The 16,566-nt window shown below is 44.5% G+C and overlaps 1 protein-coding gene across 3 annotated transcripts in view; it reads left to right on the top strand.

Annotated features, from left to right (window-relative positions):
• Positions 1-5,247, top strand: part of LOC102953330 (zinc finger and SCAN domain-containing protein 4-like) — a 42,655-nt gene extending 37,408 nt beyond the window's left edge. For all 3 annotated transcript variants that reach the window (XM_042969518.1, XM_042969516.1, XM_042969517.1), the window contains exons 3-5: positions 3,219-3,682; positions 4,113-4,278; positions 4,370-5,247. In XM_042969518.1, coding sequence (XP_042825452.1) covers positions 3,287-3,682; positions 4,113-4,278; positions 4,370-5,112 — 1,305 coding nt within the window. In that variant the 5' untranslated portion in view covers positions 3,219-3,286 and the 3' untranslated portion in view covers positions 5,113-5,247. The remainder of the gene's footprint in view (positions 1-3,218; positions 3,683-4,112; positions 4,279-4,369) is intronic.
• Positions 5,248-16,566: the final 11,319 nt, after the last annotated feature.

The following is a 16,566-nucleotide window of genomic DNA, read 5'->3' as shown; positions in this document are numbered from 1 at the left end:
ATTACTTCATCTTGGACATTTTGTCTCTGTCTCTGTCTCTGTGTGTTAGAAAAGCCTGTTTTGTTTTCTGGTCCTGAGAGTAATAGCTTTATGATAAAGAGGCTGTTTGGTGTCCAGGGGCTGACGCTTCAAAGAGTGTCCCTGGTGTGTGTGTGTGCACTCTGCTGCTGTGTTTTGGCTGCTCCGTCCTTCAGTCCAGTCCTCTGCAGGTGCTCTCCTTGCCTGCGGTGGGCAGTGTTTGGGCCTTGGCCAGAGTGTGGGGGAGTTTTAACTAGGTGTGTTCCGGTCTGATTGTTAAATGAGACCTGATGCTACTTCCACTAGAACTGAAGCCTTGCAGAACTTTCTGGTTGGGAAGCATGGTGTGGGCAGGGGTTTCTGCTGGTCTTCTGGGGAAGGGGCCCACTTGGCTGGCCCTGAGGCCCACTTGCCTGAGAAGGCCAATGCAGGCAGAGCACAGTGGGGCAGGACGTGATGTAAGTATGTTAGGCAGCCAGTGTCAGCATTGTCTGGGTTACTGAAGTTGGCTTATGCTGAGGGGCAGGGGAGGGAAATGGGCCAGTTCCTTTGTCCCTGGAGAGGGGTCTCCGCGTTTGCTGCTCTTTTTAGGAAGCACTCCCAGAAGGGTGAATGATTTCCCTTCATGCATCCCAGTCATTTTTCAGATTGCTGTTTTCATACCGTCAGTCTCAAGGTTGCTTGCCTGCCTGGGGCTGCGCAGTGCACTTCGGGCTCTATCCCAGCCAAGCCTGCTGACTTTTAAAACTCCAGACTTTAGCGACCTGGTATGGCGGGGTCCTGTGCTGGTCTTCGAGGGGAGGGTCTTGCCATGTGGGGACTGAGGGAGGCTTGATGGAGGACAGGCACAGCAGAGTGCTGCTATGTAGAATTTGGAGCAAAGCAGGCTAGACAGCCAGTGTCCGGGTTAGTCACCCTCAGCAGGTGTCTCTGCCCCTATGCTGAGGGGCAGGGGAGGGAAATGGTGCCGGTCAGCTCTTTTGTCCCCAGAGAGGCATCTCTGGGAATGCCATCTCTCATGGATGGGCCCCAGGATGCCTGCCTTCTCTCCAGGAGTAGGGCAGCGTCCTCAGATCTCTATCCCAGCCAAGCCCACAGACCTCTAAAACTCCAGCCTTCGAGCCCCGCTGGTTGCAAAAACACAAAAATCAGCCCCTCCCACATTCCCAGCCAAAACAGCTTTGGGGAAGTGTTGTCCTTGTGCATGTGCGCTCCACTCTTTCTTCTCCTCTTTCTCCGTGACCGGGAAACCACATCTCTGTACTTCCTACTTCCCGATGTGGCCTCCTCTCTCCCTCTAGTTGTGCAGTTTGTTCTTGCAGTCCTCAGGTCAATCTCTTGGGTATTCAGAATGATTTGATAAGATCCTCCTCCTACTTTGCCATCTTGGCTCCCCCACTCCTCAACCTATCTCATTTTATTCACCTTCTTTACTTTTTCTAATACCTTATTGTCTAACAATAATTGAAAGAACATGCTTTATACTAGATCATGGCCCTCACGTAATTATTATCACGTCAGTGTCATTTTTCACAAATCAAGTAATTGAATACATCTCAGTATTGGACACTATTCTGTTACTTAAAAAAAAATTTTTTTTTTTAGCATTTTTTTCATTTTCTTGAAAGAGACAGAGTGCGAGCAGGGGAGGGACAGAGAGAGAGGGAGACACAGAATCTGAATCGGGCTCCAGGCTCTGAGCTGTCAGCCCAGAACCCAGTGCGGGGCTCAAACCCACGAACAGTGAGATCATGACCTGAGCCGAAGTCGGAAGCTTAACCAACTGAGCCACCCAGGCGCCCCTGTTCTGTTACTTTTTATCTGTCTATCTTTGTGCCACTATGCCACCACCTTAACTATTATAGTCTCATAATAAAATGTTATTTGGTTGTGTAAATCCTCCAAATTTATCCTTCAGAAATAAGTTGCTGATATATTAAATTTTTGCCTGTTGGTGTCCATGTATTTTAGAATTGCTTTGTCAATTTCTCTCTCTCTCTCTCTCTCTCTCTCTCTCTCTCACTCACTCTCACTCTCACTCTCACTCACATACACACACACACACACAACATATTTTGGATTTTCCTTGAAATTGTATTGAATATATAAATCAATTTGGAGAGAACTGACATTTTCTATAATGAGTCCTTCAACCAATCCATAAATATGGCTTTTCCTTCTCAATATTATTTTGTAGTATGTGTGTAGAGGTTTTAAATATCTTTCATTACATATGTTCATAGGTGTTTGATGTTGGTCATTGAAGTGATAAAATTTTTACTTTAATTTTATCTGCTGTCTATTAATAGAAATTTATTTTTGGAATATCGGCCTTGTATTGGGAACCTTGCTAAATTCACCCAGTCTAATATTCCTAGAATATTTTGGATTTTTCTTCAAATAAAATCAGGCTATCTATAATAGTTGATGTTGTTTCTGATCTTATTTCACTCATTAGGTACCAGTCAAATGTTACAAAGAGTTAATAATGGGCTTCTATTTCTCAATCTCAAGGGCAAAACTTTTAAGAATAATTTTTGCTGCAGTTATGTTGTAAATGGTTTATCACACAATGGAAGTTCTCTTCTACTCCTAGTGTACTAAATATCTTTCTCAGGATTGAGTGCTGACTTTTATTACTTGCTTAATGTATCTACTACTAAGATGATAGCATATTCTGTAAATTCAATCGTGTGATAAATTACATTCCTTTTTGAGATTTAACCCAAATTGTATATAAAAGCTAAAATCCACCAATTCGTGATATATTATTTTCCTTATATATGACTGAGTTTGATTTGCAGATATTAAGGATTTTTGCATCTATGCTCAAGAGAATTATTGGCCGGTAGTGTTTCTTTCTTTAATGTACTTGTAAGGTTTTATTATCAGCAAGGTTAATTAACTTCATTAACTAAAAGAGAAGTGTCTTTTTCTATGATTTTGGTAAGACTAGCATTATTTCTTTCTTAAATGTCTCAAAATTCACCTATGAAGTAATATGGGCCTGAAATTTATACTTTTTTTGTTAAAATTATGCCAGTGATATGATTAAATATATATCTCTTCTATTTATAGCTTGCGGTTTTTAAACATCCACCACTATGTAACATTTGACTGTTAACTAACTAGCTAACTAGCAAAATAAGATGAGAAAATGTATCAAATATTATAGATGTCCCAATTTTGTCTTGAAACAGATCTCCAGAAACACAGGACTTCACAAACTGAATCCAGAAAGTTGAGTCTCTGATAAATATTACTAAGAATGGATTTAGATTTCAGAACCTCGTTTCTGTGTGACCCATCCATGGATAACCTTGGATCAGGAAATAAAGACTTTAAACCCAGCCAAGGACCTGCTCTCCAAAAGGCAGAGGAGATCTCTGAGCTCCAGGACACCCAGCACAACTTATTTCAAAATGGCAACAACTCATTTGCAAAGCAGGAACTGCAAAGACTCTATAAATCATTTTACTTGTGGCTGCAGCCAGAAAAACACAGCAAAGATGAAATTATTTTTCAAGTGGTCCTGGAACAGTTTATGATCAATCGACACTGCAGTGATCGGTCTACATTGAAGGAGAAGTGGGAATCAGGTGGCAGAAACCTGGAGAAATTCATGGAAGGTCTGAGTGATGGTTGCATGAAGCCACCTGGCTTAGTGAGTACAAAGTTCTTCCCCCTGGAGTGAGGGTCCAAAAAGAGTAAGGAATAAGTAGTAGGCGACAGCTGGAAGTAGAGAAGGAAGTTATTGTAGACCCAGTTATTAGTCAGATCACACTCTTCCTCACCAAGGGGAATCTTTACCAACCTATGTGAGCAAAAATAAAAAGTGTTACAGTCATTCCTTGTGGGACATATAGGAACCAATATATTAATTTATTTAATTGCATTTTATTGATGAGGTGGTAAGAACTCACTGAGAAGTTATCAGTTGGGAAAAAACCTCAAAGGTGAGGAGAAATGCCTTGACGAGAGCTGCCTCTTCCCACAGAAAGCCTTAGTATTCATCTTTTTCATTAGGGAAGACATACTAATGAAGATTACATAACAGTGATCATTGGTTTTTTTTGTTTTTGTTTTTGTAACAGGTCCACGTCCACATGCAGGGACAGGAAGCCCTCTTTTCTGAGAATATGCCCTTAAGAGAAGTCATTGTTCATCTCGCCAAACAGTTGTCACCAGGAACCCCAACAGGAGAGAACATGGGGACACCGTCCTGTACTCCCCAGGATACTTCCCTGACAATGGGACGAGGTGAGTGGGGCAGGCCAAGGTACCGGAGGAATGTTCTATGTGGACTTCCTCCTGGCTACAACTTCACTGAGTCACATTTTTCCCCTCACAGGAGACGAAGATAAAGAAAATGGTGGCAACATTGACCAAGTAAATGACGGTATTACTAGTCAAGGCAATGAAATCCCTTCCCTGCTCATTATCCAGGAAGAGGGCTGTCCTAGGCCTGAAGACGACAGTGTTTCTTTGAAGAATCCAGTCAGCTCTGGAAGAACAGGTCTAGCTATCTCCGGGTCCCAGGAGGGGTGCCCAAAAGGACCCCCTTATCAAGATATCCTTATGGAGGTGGGACCAGGGTTTCTCTCTCAGCCAGTCAAGGTCACCCCTGAGCCTGTTCCTACCCACCAGAATGAGGGAATCTCCACATGTGAGGGACTCCAAGAAAGATCCCATGAAGCCCCCAAACCATATAGATGTGAAAAGTGTCCCAAGATCTTTAGGTATTTCTCTCAGCTAAAAGCCCATCAGAGAAGACACAATAATGAGAGGACATTTATTTGTGCTGAGTGTAACAAAGGCTTCTTCCAAGCATCAGACCTACGCGTGCACCAGATGACTCACGCAAGAGAGAAGCCTTTCACGTGCAGCACGTGTGAAAAGTCCTTCAGCCACAAAACCAACCTCCAGGCTCATGAGAGAATCCACACGGGAGAGAAGCCCTACGCGTGTTCCCTTTGCCGGAGAAGCTACCGCCAGTCATCCACCTACCACCGCCACCTGAGGACTCACCAGAAAATGGCCTTCAAAAGTGCTCCTTCCACACCAGAAGCTTCCTCAGCTGCAGCCCCAATGTAATGTACACAAATGTATATGCAAGTATGTATATTTCCATCGTACTTCTCTGTTTGGAAGATAATTTCTAATTTCCTGATCGTATCCTCCATTTCCTGTCTTACTCCATTAAAATATAACTTTAAGGAGGTCGGGGAATTTGTTTGTTCACTGAAGTATTTCTGGTACCTAGAAAAATGGCTGCCACATTTCAAATGACCAATGACCATCTATTGAATGAATGTGTAGTATTGGTGTTTATTCCTTAAAATCCAAGAATGTTCAGCCCCGGCGGCTCCCATTGGTCAAGTGAGGCTTTCTCTCCTGCTCCCGTCCTCTGTCCACACTCTTTATCTCTTGTGGGCTGCATGCACCTAAAGACACTTTCCAGTGTGAAAGTGAACTTTTATATTTAAGTTATATAATCAGTTAATTTACTGGAAATGTTAATGGCTAAATGGACCTGCATAAGACTAAAAGTTGCAGAATGCTATTTGAGTGATAGAAACCAGAAAGGTAGAATGTTTTCCCCTTCATTTCTTCCAAAGATAGCAGGTATGGGGGGATAGGGTGGGAGTTATTTTCAGAACAGGTTTGAAAGTGTGGTTTGGGTAATAAGAAAGCTTTTTGTGCAACACTGAAGCAAAAGTGCACATGGTGACACGTTATTTTGGATACTTCTGTGAGCTATCGTCCTCCTGGAAATTGGAGTTTGGTACCCAAAGTGGGCCCACTCCATGGTGACTTAGAGAGTACACACAGTGGAGTTGCCACACATGGTCAGCTTTATTTGTACAAACACGGACAGATCGACAATGATCCTCAGGTGTCCACCCAGCGTTTCTAGCCAGAGCTCGCGGTTAAGGCTTTCAGGGAATCCGTTTCTACCCAAGTCTTTGTAAATTTGGCACCGAAGGTTAAATTCCCAGCGTGAAAAGGTCAAAACGGAGAATTATGGGAGTTGTCTAGCCTGCGGCCCACGGTGCTCTCTGGGAAGCTCCCTCCTCGGTAGCAAAACCTGCGCAGGGATGGGATCTCTTTGGTTTGCGGAGGAAAGGGCACTCAAAGTGATTCCCCAGGTGGCAGCGAGCAGGGGCGGGGTTGGAGGCGGGGGCTGGAGGCCCCGCGGAATCTGGGGGAGGAACTGGCCGGTGAAAGTCGAGGCAGCACCAGGTTCTCCGAAGACTTCTGGGACTTGTAGTCCTGACGTCCAGCCGCGCGCTGCGCATTGGGTACTGTGGTCTCCGGTGAGCTCTGCGCAGGCACGCGGTGGCTGTGGCTGGGAATCTCCGCCCCGAGGGTGGGGGGTCCGGGTCTGAGCTCCGGGTTAGCCTGTGTCTGGAATTTCTGTGTTCAGAGAAAGTCCCCTGGGTGTTTGGCAGCAAGGTAAAATTAGGATGTGCAGTGCGCCCGTCCGCAGGTCCTCAACTCTTTGCAAGGCCAGAGGTCCCACTCCTTGAGAGTGACCCGGTGCCCCCACCCTCACGCTCCTTCCCTGGAGGAAGCCCTGACTCCAGGAAGACTCACAGGGCACAGGTCCACGTCCCCGGGAGGGCCTCGCTCCCAAGGTCGGGGCCCAGGAGCCGCGGTCCGTGTGCGCTCTCCTAGAGAGAAGCTCGTGAGGTCTTCTGCACAGACGGCCTGTGCTTCAGGTCCCCGCAGCCACGTGGGATCCGAGGTCGCACGTTGGAGGCGACAGCAGAGGAAGGGGCAGAGTCAGGTCGGCGGCATGGGGAGAGTTTGGGAGTACGGACCACCACAGCAGGGATTCCAGAGGCCACGGTGCCACAGCACGGACCGCAACAAGCAACCAGGGGAGATACACAGACCAGAGGAGTAGCTTGGATGGTATAAGCAGCGCGGAGCTCCTAACAACGGCCCGGGAGGCTCTCTCCCTGCCAGTCCCTGAAGAGGTAATTCATAGTGAGTGGGGAAGACGGCAGCCAATGACCGAGGACATAGCTCTTCTAAAGTTTGCATCCATAAGGATTCCCAAGTATATGGGTGTGCACCTTGACAGGGGACAGAGTTTCAGAAGGTCCAGTTTTGTGTCCCTTATGACTCCGCCCACCGCCAGAGCAAATACTGTCGAGATTTTCGGAATGCCTATACACTTATCCGAAGACCCTTGATGCTGGTACAAGCAAACGGATTGAGAGGAGAGAGATCACGTATTTCAGGGATGTGCCCTTTATGACCCAGCATTCCTTCCTGGTGACTGGAGAATATGATCGATTATTTATTTATTTATTTATTTAAATTCAATTTTATTTGTTTTATTATTTTATTTTATTTATTTATTTATTTTATTTTATTATGTTATGTTATGTTTGTTATGTTATTGCCACTAAGCCAGGGCTTCTTCCAAGACCTGAAGAGAGGGATGGTGAAATAAATGTAGCACTTTCAGGGGCGCCTGGGTGGCTCAGTCGATTAAGCATCTGACTTCAGCTCAGGTCATTATCTCACAGTTCATGAGTTCAAGCCTGGCGTCGGGGCTCTGTGCTGACAGCTCAGAGCCTGGAGCCTGCTTCAGATTCTCTCTCTGACCCTGCCCTGCTCACACTCTGTCTCTCTCTCTCAAAAATAAATTAAATTAAAAAAAATGTAGCACTTTCAGATCTTCTGGGTTCCTAAGAGGTATGGGAAATCCAGAATTTATGTGCAACTAATTATTTCAGAGCTTTATTGAGGTGAGATCGACAGGCAATAAACTTCATATATTTTATTGTGCAATTTTATATACATACAATGGTGAAACTATCCCCATGATCATTATGAACATCTATCACTCCCAGAGTTTCACCTGGCTCCTAGATAATCCGTCTTACCGTGCCTTCCATGACCACCCTTCCCTGGACAATCATTTGCTTTATTTCAGTTTAAATTAGTTTGCCTTTTTTTAGATTTTTTTTTACAAATCATAATTACTTCTCTTTTGTGGTTTATTTCATACCACATAATTATTTGAGATTCATTCTTGTCATTTGTGTGAGTGTGGGTTCCTGGGGGTCTACAGGAAGTCCAATCCATCTGTAGTATAGATTTGTAAGTCATTTTGAAACAACTCCTATTGTGCCCCTGTGCCACAGAAGGGAATGAATGCTTCACTATGGTGCATCCGGTCATCATGCACATGGAATTGCCCGTTGCAAGCAGGATTCTCTTCAACCAAATCATAAAGTCCAAAGGCCCTTGCTGTATTCCACTGTAAATTTAAAATGTACAGGTGGGGGGCGCCTGGGTGGCTCGGTCAGTTGGGCGGCCGACTTCGGCTCAGGGCATGATCTCACGGTCCGTGAGTTCGAGCCTCGCGTCGGGCTCTGTGCTGACAGCTCAGAGCCTGGAGCCTGTTTCTGATTCTGTGTCTCCCTCTCTCTGACCCTCCCCCGTTCATGCTCTGTCCCTCTCTGTCTCAAAAATAAATAAACGTTAAATTAAAAAAAAAAAAAGTACAGGTGGGATTGAGCCAGATGAGCTTCAGAAGACACAGCAGGCTGCACGATCAGGTACTTCAGACTTGCTGTAATCCGCCGCATCAGTGATAACACACGCAGTTGCCTCTCCTGGATGTCCTGGACAGGCCCAAGAAAGAAAAGGAAGCCCTGACTCTGTTGCTACATGTGTCATTTGGCTTATGAATAAAGTAAACATGGATACTGACTGCATCACGCACAATAGGGACATCTCTGAATGATGGGGCAGGGCTGCAGAGGCCTCTGTGGATTCCAACTGGACCTCTTCCATGGCTTGAGGAAGTCTCCTCACTGCCCTTGGCTTCCACTACCTCCAGTCTGAAATGGGAACATTATCATTATCTCCCCTGTACTGAGGGAATTGGGGAGAGCTCAGTTACGATGTGTATCCCCAGTGACAAGCATCTCAGTGCCTCTCTTGTGAGGTGGGTGAGGACAGTTCCAATCCTCTGCCCGTGTTCCCAGAAATGTAGTCTGCAGTTGCTAAAATGGCGCTAGCAGTGACAATTATCAGATATACTTCACATCCTGGTTTCTGTGGATTCACTGGGATGATGGAGGACCATGAGATGAGATACTTGTGCACCACTGCAGGCCTCCCTGTCCACAGCCAGGGGGAGCTGGATTTAACCAAAGGGATCTGAGTTTAAATCCCACATCAGCTTCTTAGACTGGGCACTCTGTGTGACTTGATAGTCTGCCTGAGCCTCTGGCCTCACATGACTGTGACATGGAAATTACATTGGGGTTTACTGTGGGGGCTGTGGGTGCATTAATAAAGATAATCACACTGAGCGTTTGTCTTGGCCAGGCACTCCAGCATTTGCTTTTTCAACATTTAAATTTTTTTAAATGTTTATTTACTTTTTGGGAGAGAGACACACACACAGAGTGCAAGCAGGGGCGGGGCAGAGAGAGAGAGAGGAAGACACGGAATCCAAGGCAGGCTCCAGGCTCTGAGTTGTTGGCGCAGAGCCAGATGTGGGTATAGAACTCATGAACCGTGAGATCATGACGTGAGCTGAAGTCAGATGCCTAATGAACTATGCCGCCCAGGCGCCCCTGAATTTTCAACATTTTAAAATTCTCATAACACCCTGATAAAGTGAGAACTATTGTTATATTCATGAGGAATCATGGCTCAAGAAAATCAAGTGACTTAAGGTGACACAGTAGCTGAGTGTTTAGAACAGATTCAAACTGCAGGAGTCTGGCTCCAGAGCTGAACACATCTGATCCCTTTACTACAGCATGTGAAGTCTTTAGTCTGTGAGGCTTGGTGAGAACCAGGGAGGCTCAGCTACCATTGCTGTGGTTCTCCTTGTTGGAATTATCATAATCATATTCCCTGTTCCTCTGATGTCCCAGATCACTTATTGTCTGCCCCCACGATCCTCATAGGAATGCCATTGTCCTCTCCAGTGGATTCCCCAGGGGAGGATTTTCTCTCAGCCACAACTGCGTTAGGTCTGAAGTCTGTGTCCTTCCCCAACTCTTGAGCCCAGCATAGGCCTTGGTGATCTGAGGCTGGGTCTCTCTACCCCTTCACCAGAGACTGACAGGCTCTGATCCCCATCCAACAGCACAAGGCCAATGCCACTACATCTGTTTGACTTCCCAGGTTTTGGATACCTTCAAATATGTGGCCATTACCTTCACCCAGGAAGAGTGGGGACAGCTGGACCTGGACCAAAGGGCCCTGTACCAGGAAGTGATGTTGAATACCTGCGGGTTTCTGGTCTCACTGGGGAAGGGCTCACCTCTCTACCCCTGGGTGGGGGGACCCCAGCCTTCTTGATTCCTGGCTGATAAATGTCACAGGAGCCACCCTCCCTCCTCTCCAAAGACCCTGCAGTTTTCTGGCTCCTTCTCTTCCTACCTGGTCTTCCTGTATCTGCATCAGGGATCATTGGGATAGAACCAATGTCCTTCTAAACACCAACCCTCACCCCAGAGCCCGGCATGCTCAGGCCTCAGTCTACAGTCCATGTTCTAGATTACACAGGAGGGAAGCTGACCGGCCCAGCCTGGTTGGGGCAGGCGTCCCAGGACCCAGTTAGCAAGGCTGCGAGTGATGGGCTGTTCTCAGAAAAGAACAGAGGACTGGGTGGTGAGAGAGAATCTAAAGACGTATCTCTGAAAACTCTTGAATAACAAGATTTAGAGACCTGAGCTGGTGAACACGATTGACTTTCTGGGAGGGTGGTGTGCCCAGGGAGGGCCATCCCCCCATAATTTGCCTAATGCATTGCTTCCATCTGGCTGTTCTTGAGTTGTAGCCTTTACAATAAGCCAGTAAATATAAGGAAATTTTTTTCCTGAATTCCATGACCTAGTCTCAAAAATTACCAAAATTGAGAGGCAGGTCATAGGAACCCTCAAATTTATAGCTGGGTTGGAAAAATGTGTGGGTAGCCTGGGGACTCAGGCCTTTTGACTAGCATCCACAGTGAGGACAGTTTTGTGAGACTGAGTCTTTAAACCTGGGAAGTCATGCTGACTCCAAGTAGTATCAGAATAAGATTGACTTGTAGGACACCCAGCTGGTGTCAGAGAATTGTCCGCCAGCAAAGTAACTTCCTAAGGAGGTGCCAGATCCAATGGCCTGTTGTGCTTCTTGTGCCTTATCAACTGCTCTTGATTAACCAAAACTAGCTGCTTGGTCTATGGATGGCAGTTCCAAAGTAAACAGCATCCTTTTTAGAAGGTGGCCGCTCTGATCGAAGACAGAAAAATCGGTGCACTAGGCTAAATTGCATGCTTTGTGCTTCTTTACTTGGGTTTTTACCAATTCATGGGTGTGACCAATGGCATGATCCGCTGGCCTGGCCTGACCAGACAGAAGGGCAATGGAAACATATCCTATTGAAGTGATTCCCATATGGAGCACACACCTGTGGTAATCTGCTCCGGACTGATTGTTCCTGCCCCCGAATTAGTAATTTAATAGTTTAATATCTAACCACCAATGTGGCTGTACAGAGAGAGGGCCTCTTCATAAACGTTAAGTGAGGTCATAAGGGTGGGACACTGGTATGATAGGATTCCTGTCCTTATAGGAAATGATACCAGAAAGCGTACAAGTGCTTTCTGCCCACCTCCCCACCTCCTTCGTGTCTAGAGAACCTCAATAGTATTCCTATCAGTTGTGGTGACATCTACTGTACTAATGTAATTTAAAAATGAACACATAAAGGTTCAAGAGGGTGGCCCCTCACCTCTTTAAAATATTTGCTTCAGTATCATCTTCCCTACGATTCTTACTATGAACATCAGATTTAATGTTGCAACCCTTCCTCGACCACCAAAGTTTTCATCATTCGGGCTCTGCGTTATTGTTTTCATTTTCTGTAGAACATAACACCTTCCAATAAACTAAAGAATTTAACAGCTTAATTTTTTTAATGCTTTCTTTCCCTCCACTAGAAGATGGGCTCCATATTTGTGCACTGACGCTCCAGCGTAGCCACCAAAGTGCCCAACAGACATAAGAACCTCAGTAAGGGGGCGCCTGGGTGGCGCAGTCGGTTAAGCGTCCGACTTCAGCCAGGTCACGATCTCGCGGTCCGTGAGTTCGAGCCCCGCGTCAGGCTCTGGGCTGATGGCTCGGAGCCTGGAGCCTGTTTCCGATTCTGTGTCTCCCTCTCTCTCTGCCCCTCCCCCGTTCATGCTCTGTCTCTCTCTGTCCCAAAAATAAATAAAAAAACGTTGAAAAAAAAAATTAAAAAAAAAAAAAAAAAAGAACCTCAGTAAATATCTTGGAGAATGCTTAATGGATAGAACATCACAGGTTTCTGCTAATTTGAAGCACCCAGCTATCCTTTTTATCTCTACTCATTTGCTGCTCTCCCTTCAATTTCAGTACCTGCAGTGAGCTCAAGAATGGAAGGGAATTATATTTTGAGATAAATTTTCAAAATGTAGAATAATCCTGGATAAGAAGGTGCTCAGTTTCATTCTCTAACTTGTCAGATCCTAATGTTTTCTGGCATTCTCAGTGTTCCTTGAGATTTTTTTTTAACATTTCAGAGGCAAATTGTTCCTTCGATATCTCTGCAACCTTCAATAGAAAACCTTCTAATTAAACACGATCTCCTTCGATAATTTGTACAATCCGCAGATGTTTTTGAAAGATAATCTCAACTCCCTGTGTAGATGTTGTCACTGAAATTACAGGTGAAAGGATAATAATTATCCACCAAGGAGGTCAAGGAGATGAGATCACGGCACCCCAAGCATTTAGATCAGGTTCAGACGCTGCTCTCCACACTGGCACGCATCTTGCCGCAGCACCCATCGTCCTGATTGCAAATGTCATCTGGTAAGTGTCTATTTTTTTCTTTTTTAGAAGAATGTCAGATTCATAGGAGAATTCTACAAAGTAGAGGGAAAACCACAGAATAATGTGTATGTGTACATGTATGTATGTTTTCTGGGATTGAAACAGTTTTGTATAGAGCGAGCAATGATTCTTTCTGAGAACATCTGCTACACACCATCCTTTTGCTCGCCTTCCGTAGGGCTGCCTGGCATCTTTCCTCTCTCCTCACAGTTACAGCTTTTGTGAAATCTTTTGTTCGTCCCTGCCCAAAGAGACTAAACCTCACAGTGTTCACTCTACTATTTCCCAGTGCAGACCTATGACCAGAGAAGAGATGATAAGGCTGAGCTCCCTGCCCTGAGTTGTTAACTGCAGTCAGTGTGCCAGGAGCTAGCACATTTAATTTTGTTATATTTTGTTGTGAGCCTGTTGTACTAAATGGATGCGTAGTAACATAGGTCTAAACTTTCTGACATCGGTAAAAGAGAGTAAACATATATCTTCTTTTTTTTTAAATTGAAGTTATTTTTTTAATGTTTATTTTTATTCTTGAGAGACAGAGTGTGAGCAGGGAAGGGGCAGAGAGAGAGAAAGACAGCATCTGAAGTAGGCTCCAGGCTCTGAGCTGCCAAGAACAGAGCCCGATGTAGGGCTCTAACTCATGAACCGTGAGATCATGACCTGAGCTGGTCTGATGCTTAACCGACTGAGCTACGCAAGTGCCCCACGTTTATCTTCCATTTACAGAACTAAAAGAAACTGAAGATTTCTGGAGGGGAGCTAGGTGGGGGATGGGTTAAAAGGGTGATGGGCAGGGACACTTGGGTGGTTCAGTCCGTTGGGCATCTGACTTCGGCTCAGGTCATGATCTCAAGGTTCATGGGTTCCAGCCACATGTCCGGGCTCTGTGCTGACAGCTCAGAGCCTGGATCCTGCTTCGGATTCTGTGTCTCCCTCTCTCTCTGCCCCTCCCCTGCTCATGCTCTGTCTCTCAAGAATAAAATAAAACATTAAACAAACAAGGGTGATGGGCATTAAGGAGGGCACTTTTCGGGATGAGCACTGGGTGTCAAACGTAAGAGGTGAATCACTGGGTTCTACTCCTGAAGCCAAGACTATACTGTATGTTAACTAACTAGAATTTAAATTAAAAAAATAAAAAATAAAATAAGAAATTAAATTATTATTTGAAGAACACTGTGCCTAATGGTTGTAGGATTTGGGGCTGGAGCAGGGAGGGAGGAATAATCAGAGACTTCAGTAGTCTTCTGATAGTAGTATCACCCTGCTGTGTAATCCAGCGGATGGTAAAAGTGCCTTGCTAGTTAACCTATTGCTTCTTGCTGTTAACCCATCCTTCTGCTGTTAACCTATTGCTCTCTCTACCCCCCAAGATGTGTGTTTATCAAACTAAAAAGATAAGAATAAAACCATAAAATAAAATTCTGACCGGAGAACTTGTTTGACGGGGAAGTTCACACCCCCTCGCTAAGAGCAGGAGTCACTTAATTTGGATCCTCCCTTTGTTGCCCAACACCCTATGATGATGGGAATGTCATGATCCTTTATTGCCTTTGTACTTCTGAAGTCTTTAAGGGCTGGAATGATCAGTAACCACGGCAATTTCAGATTTATAGGACTCTCATGTAGGGTTTTAAAAAATGTTTATTTATTTTGAGACACAGAGAGAGAGAGGGAACATCAAGAGTCGGATGCTTAACAGACTGAGCCGCCCAGGCATCCCCCCCTCCCCCACCCCCAAGTCTTGATTTGGGCTCAGGTCGTGAGCTCACGGTTCATGAGATCGAGCCCCATGTCAGGCTCTGCACTAACAGCACCAAGCCTGCTTGGAATTCTCTCTCTCCCTTGCCTTGTTCTCTCTCTCTCTCTCTCTTAAAATAAACAAACTTTTTTGAATTATAAAATTTTAAATTTAAAAACTACGAATTTCACCATGAAATTTTTAGGAAATCAATTCATGCATAAATTTCAGGTGGATTTCCACTCTGACACCCCCTCCCCTGCCCCTTTCCTCCTTCCCAGCCCAGACAGTTAACCCTGCTTCACTTGTTGAGGATCCTTCTAGACCAATTTATATTCAGTCACTAAGATCTCTCTTAAGTCACATCTGCTGATTTACGGCTGAGTGAATTCACCTTCTGCATTCCTTTATGAAACATATTAATCAACGTCCAAGGAATATGATGGATACTTACTAGTGAGGTGTTTTCCTCCTATTCACCCCACGGACTCTCTTATCACTAGTCCATTAGGTTGTTTACCAAGCCTGAGGTGTCTCCCCCACACTTAAATACAAACTGCTCTATTTCAGTTACTAAAATAGAATCGAAATGTATTTTACACAGCATTTACTTTAATCTCAAATTGCACAATCATTCCAGAAAACAAGAGAAAAAAATATATCAGGTAAAATTTTATGTATTCAGTATTCTAAAGGATTTTCGAAACATTTTAAATTTGCAGCTGTTTTGTATCTGTCATGACATGGTGTGTCAGGTTCAGCCAGACACAAGAGAGGGCCAGAAAAACAGTTTATTATAGTCACGGGTCCTACAGAGACAGAGTCCGGGCACACCACCAGGGGGTCAGTGGTGGAAGAGCCAAGGGGGTTGACTCAACCAAGCAGGTGGAGAAGGTGGGGGATGGAAGAGGAAATGGAGGAGGACCTCTAGGCAAGCGCCTTTATTGACGGTCAGGGTGGAGTACACAGGAGACAGTGAAAGGGGATTCCACTGGCGCGTCTGAATGTCCCGAGGTCACAGTCAGGAAAGGCAAGACGGGGAAGTTGTGGCAGGGCCCAGCCTTCAACTGATGCACCCAGTCACCTGGGTGGGGTGTTCGGACCCTGGTTGTGGAGATGTTGAAGCAGCAGCAAAATATTCACTTTTAAAATTTACAGTATAGCAGACCGATTTTAAAAGATCCATTTGTGAATCTTTTTTGATATGAAAAATGATGCAATTTTTCTATCAGAGGAAACTTATCTTAAAATGAGATTTCAGCAAGAGTATATGTATATTTGAAAATGTCAGTGTCATTTGCACTGTAATTTGGCCTTTTCTGATACTTATGAGAAAAATACATTTTTTAATATATGTGTTCTTTTCTCAGAGCTGCCTGTTCTTTTACATTTCCAAAAGAAGCACTGAGATGATCATAATTACCTTTTTTATGTTCTACATGTTTAATTTTTTAAGTTTTATTTTCTATTGGTTTTAGGAGTCTTTCAGTAAAAGATACTACAAAAATGAAAAGGCTTACATTTTTTATTAAGAAGTGTGATAAGGGGCTCCTGGGTGGCTCAGTCAGTTAAGCATCTGATTCTTGACTTCGGCTCAGGTCATGATCTTACGGTTTGTGAGTTTAGACTGCTTGGGATTCTCTCTCTTTCCCTCTCTCTCTGCCCCTCCCCTGCTTGCTCTCTCTCAAAATAAATAAACTTAAAAAAAGTGTGATAAAAATGTTTTCAGTTCTTAAGTTTGGATACATGCTTGGTAATTTATTCAGGCAAAATTAATGCAAACATACAATATTTTTTCTAAGAGATTTACATTCTTTATGTTTAGATGTAGTATTTATTTTCTCTAAGATTGAAAGCTAGAAATATCTTTAAGACTTCACCAAATCTCCAAATATTTTAATACTGCATGTAAAATACCA

This window comes from Panthera tigris, chromosome E2 (genome assembly GCF_018350195.1).
Source record: "Panthera tigris isolate Pti1 chromosome E2, P.tigris_Pti1_mat1.1, whole genome shotgun sequence".
NCBI lineage: Eukaryota > Metazoa > Chordata > Mammalia > Carnivora > Felidae > Panthera > Panthera tigris.
Note: the sequence above shows the minus strand (reverse complement) of the source record. Positions and strands in the feature narration are given on the sequence as shown.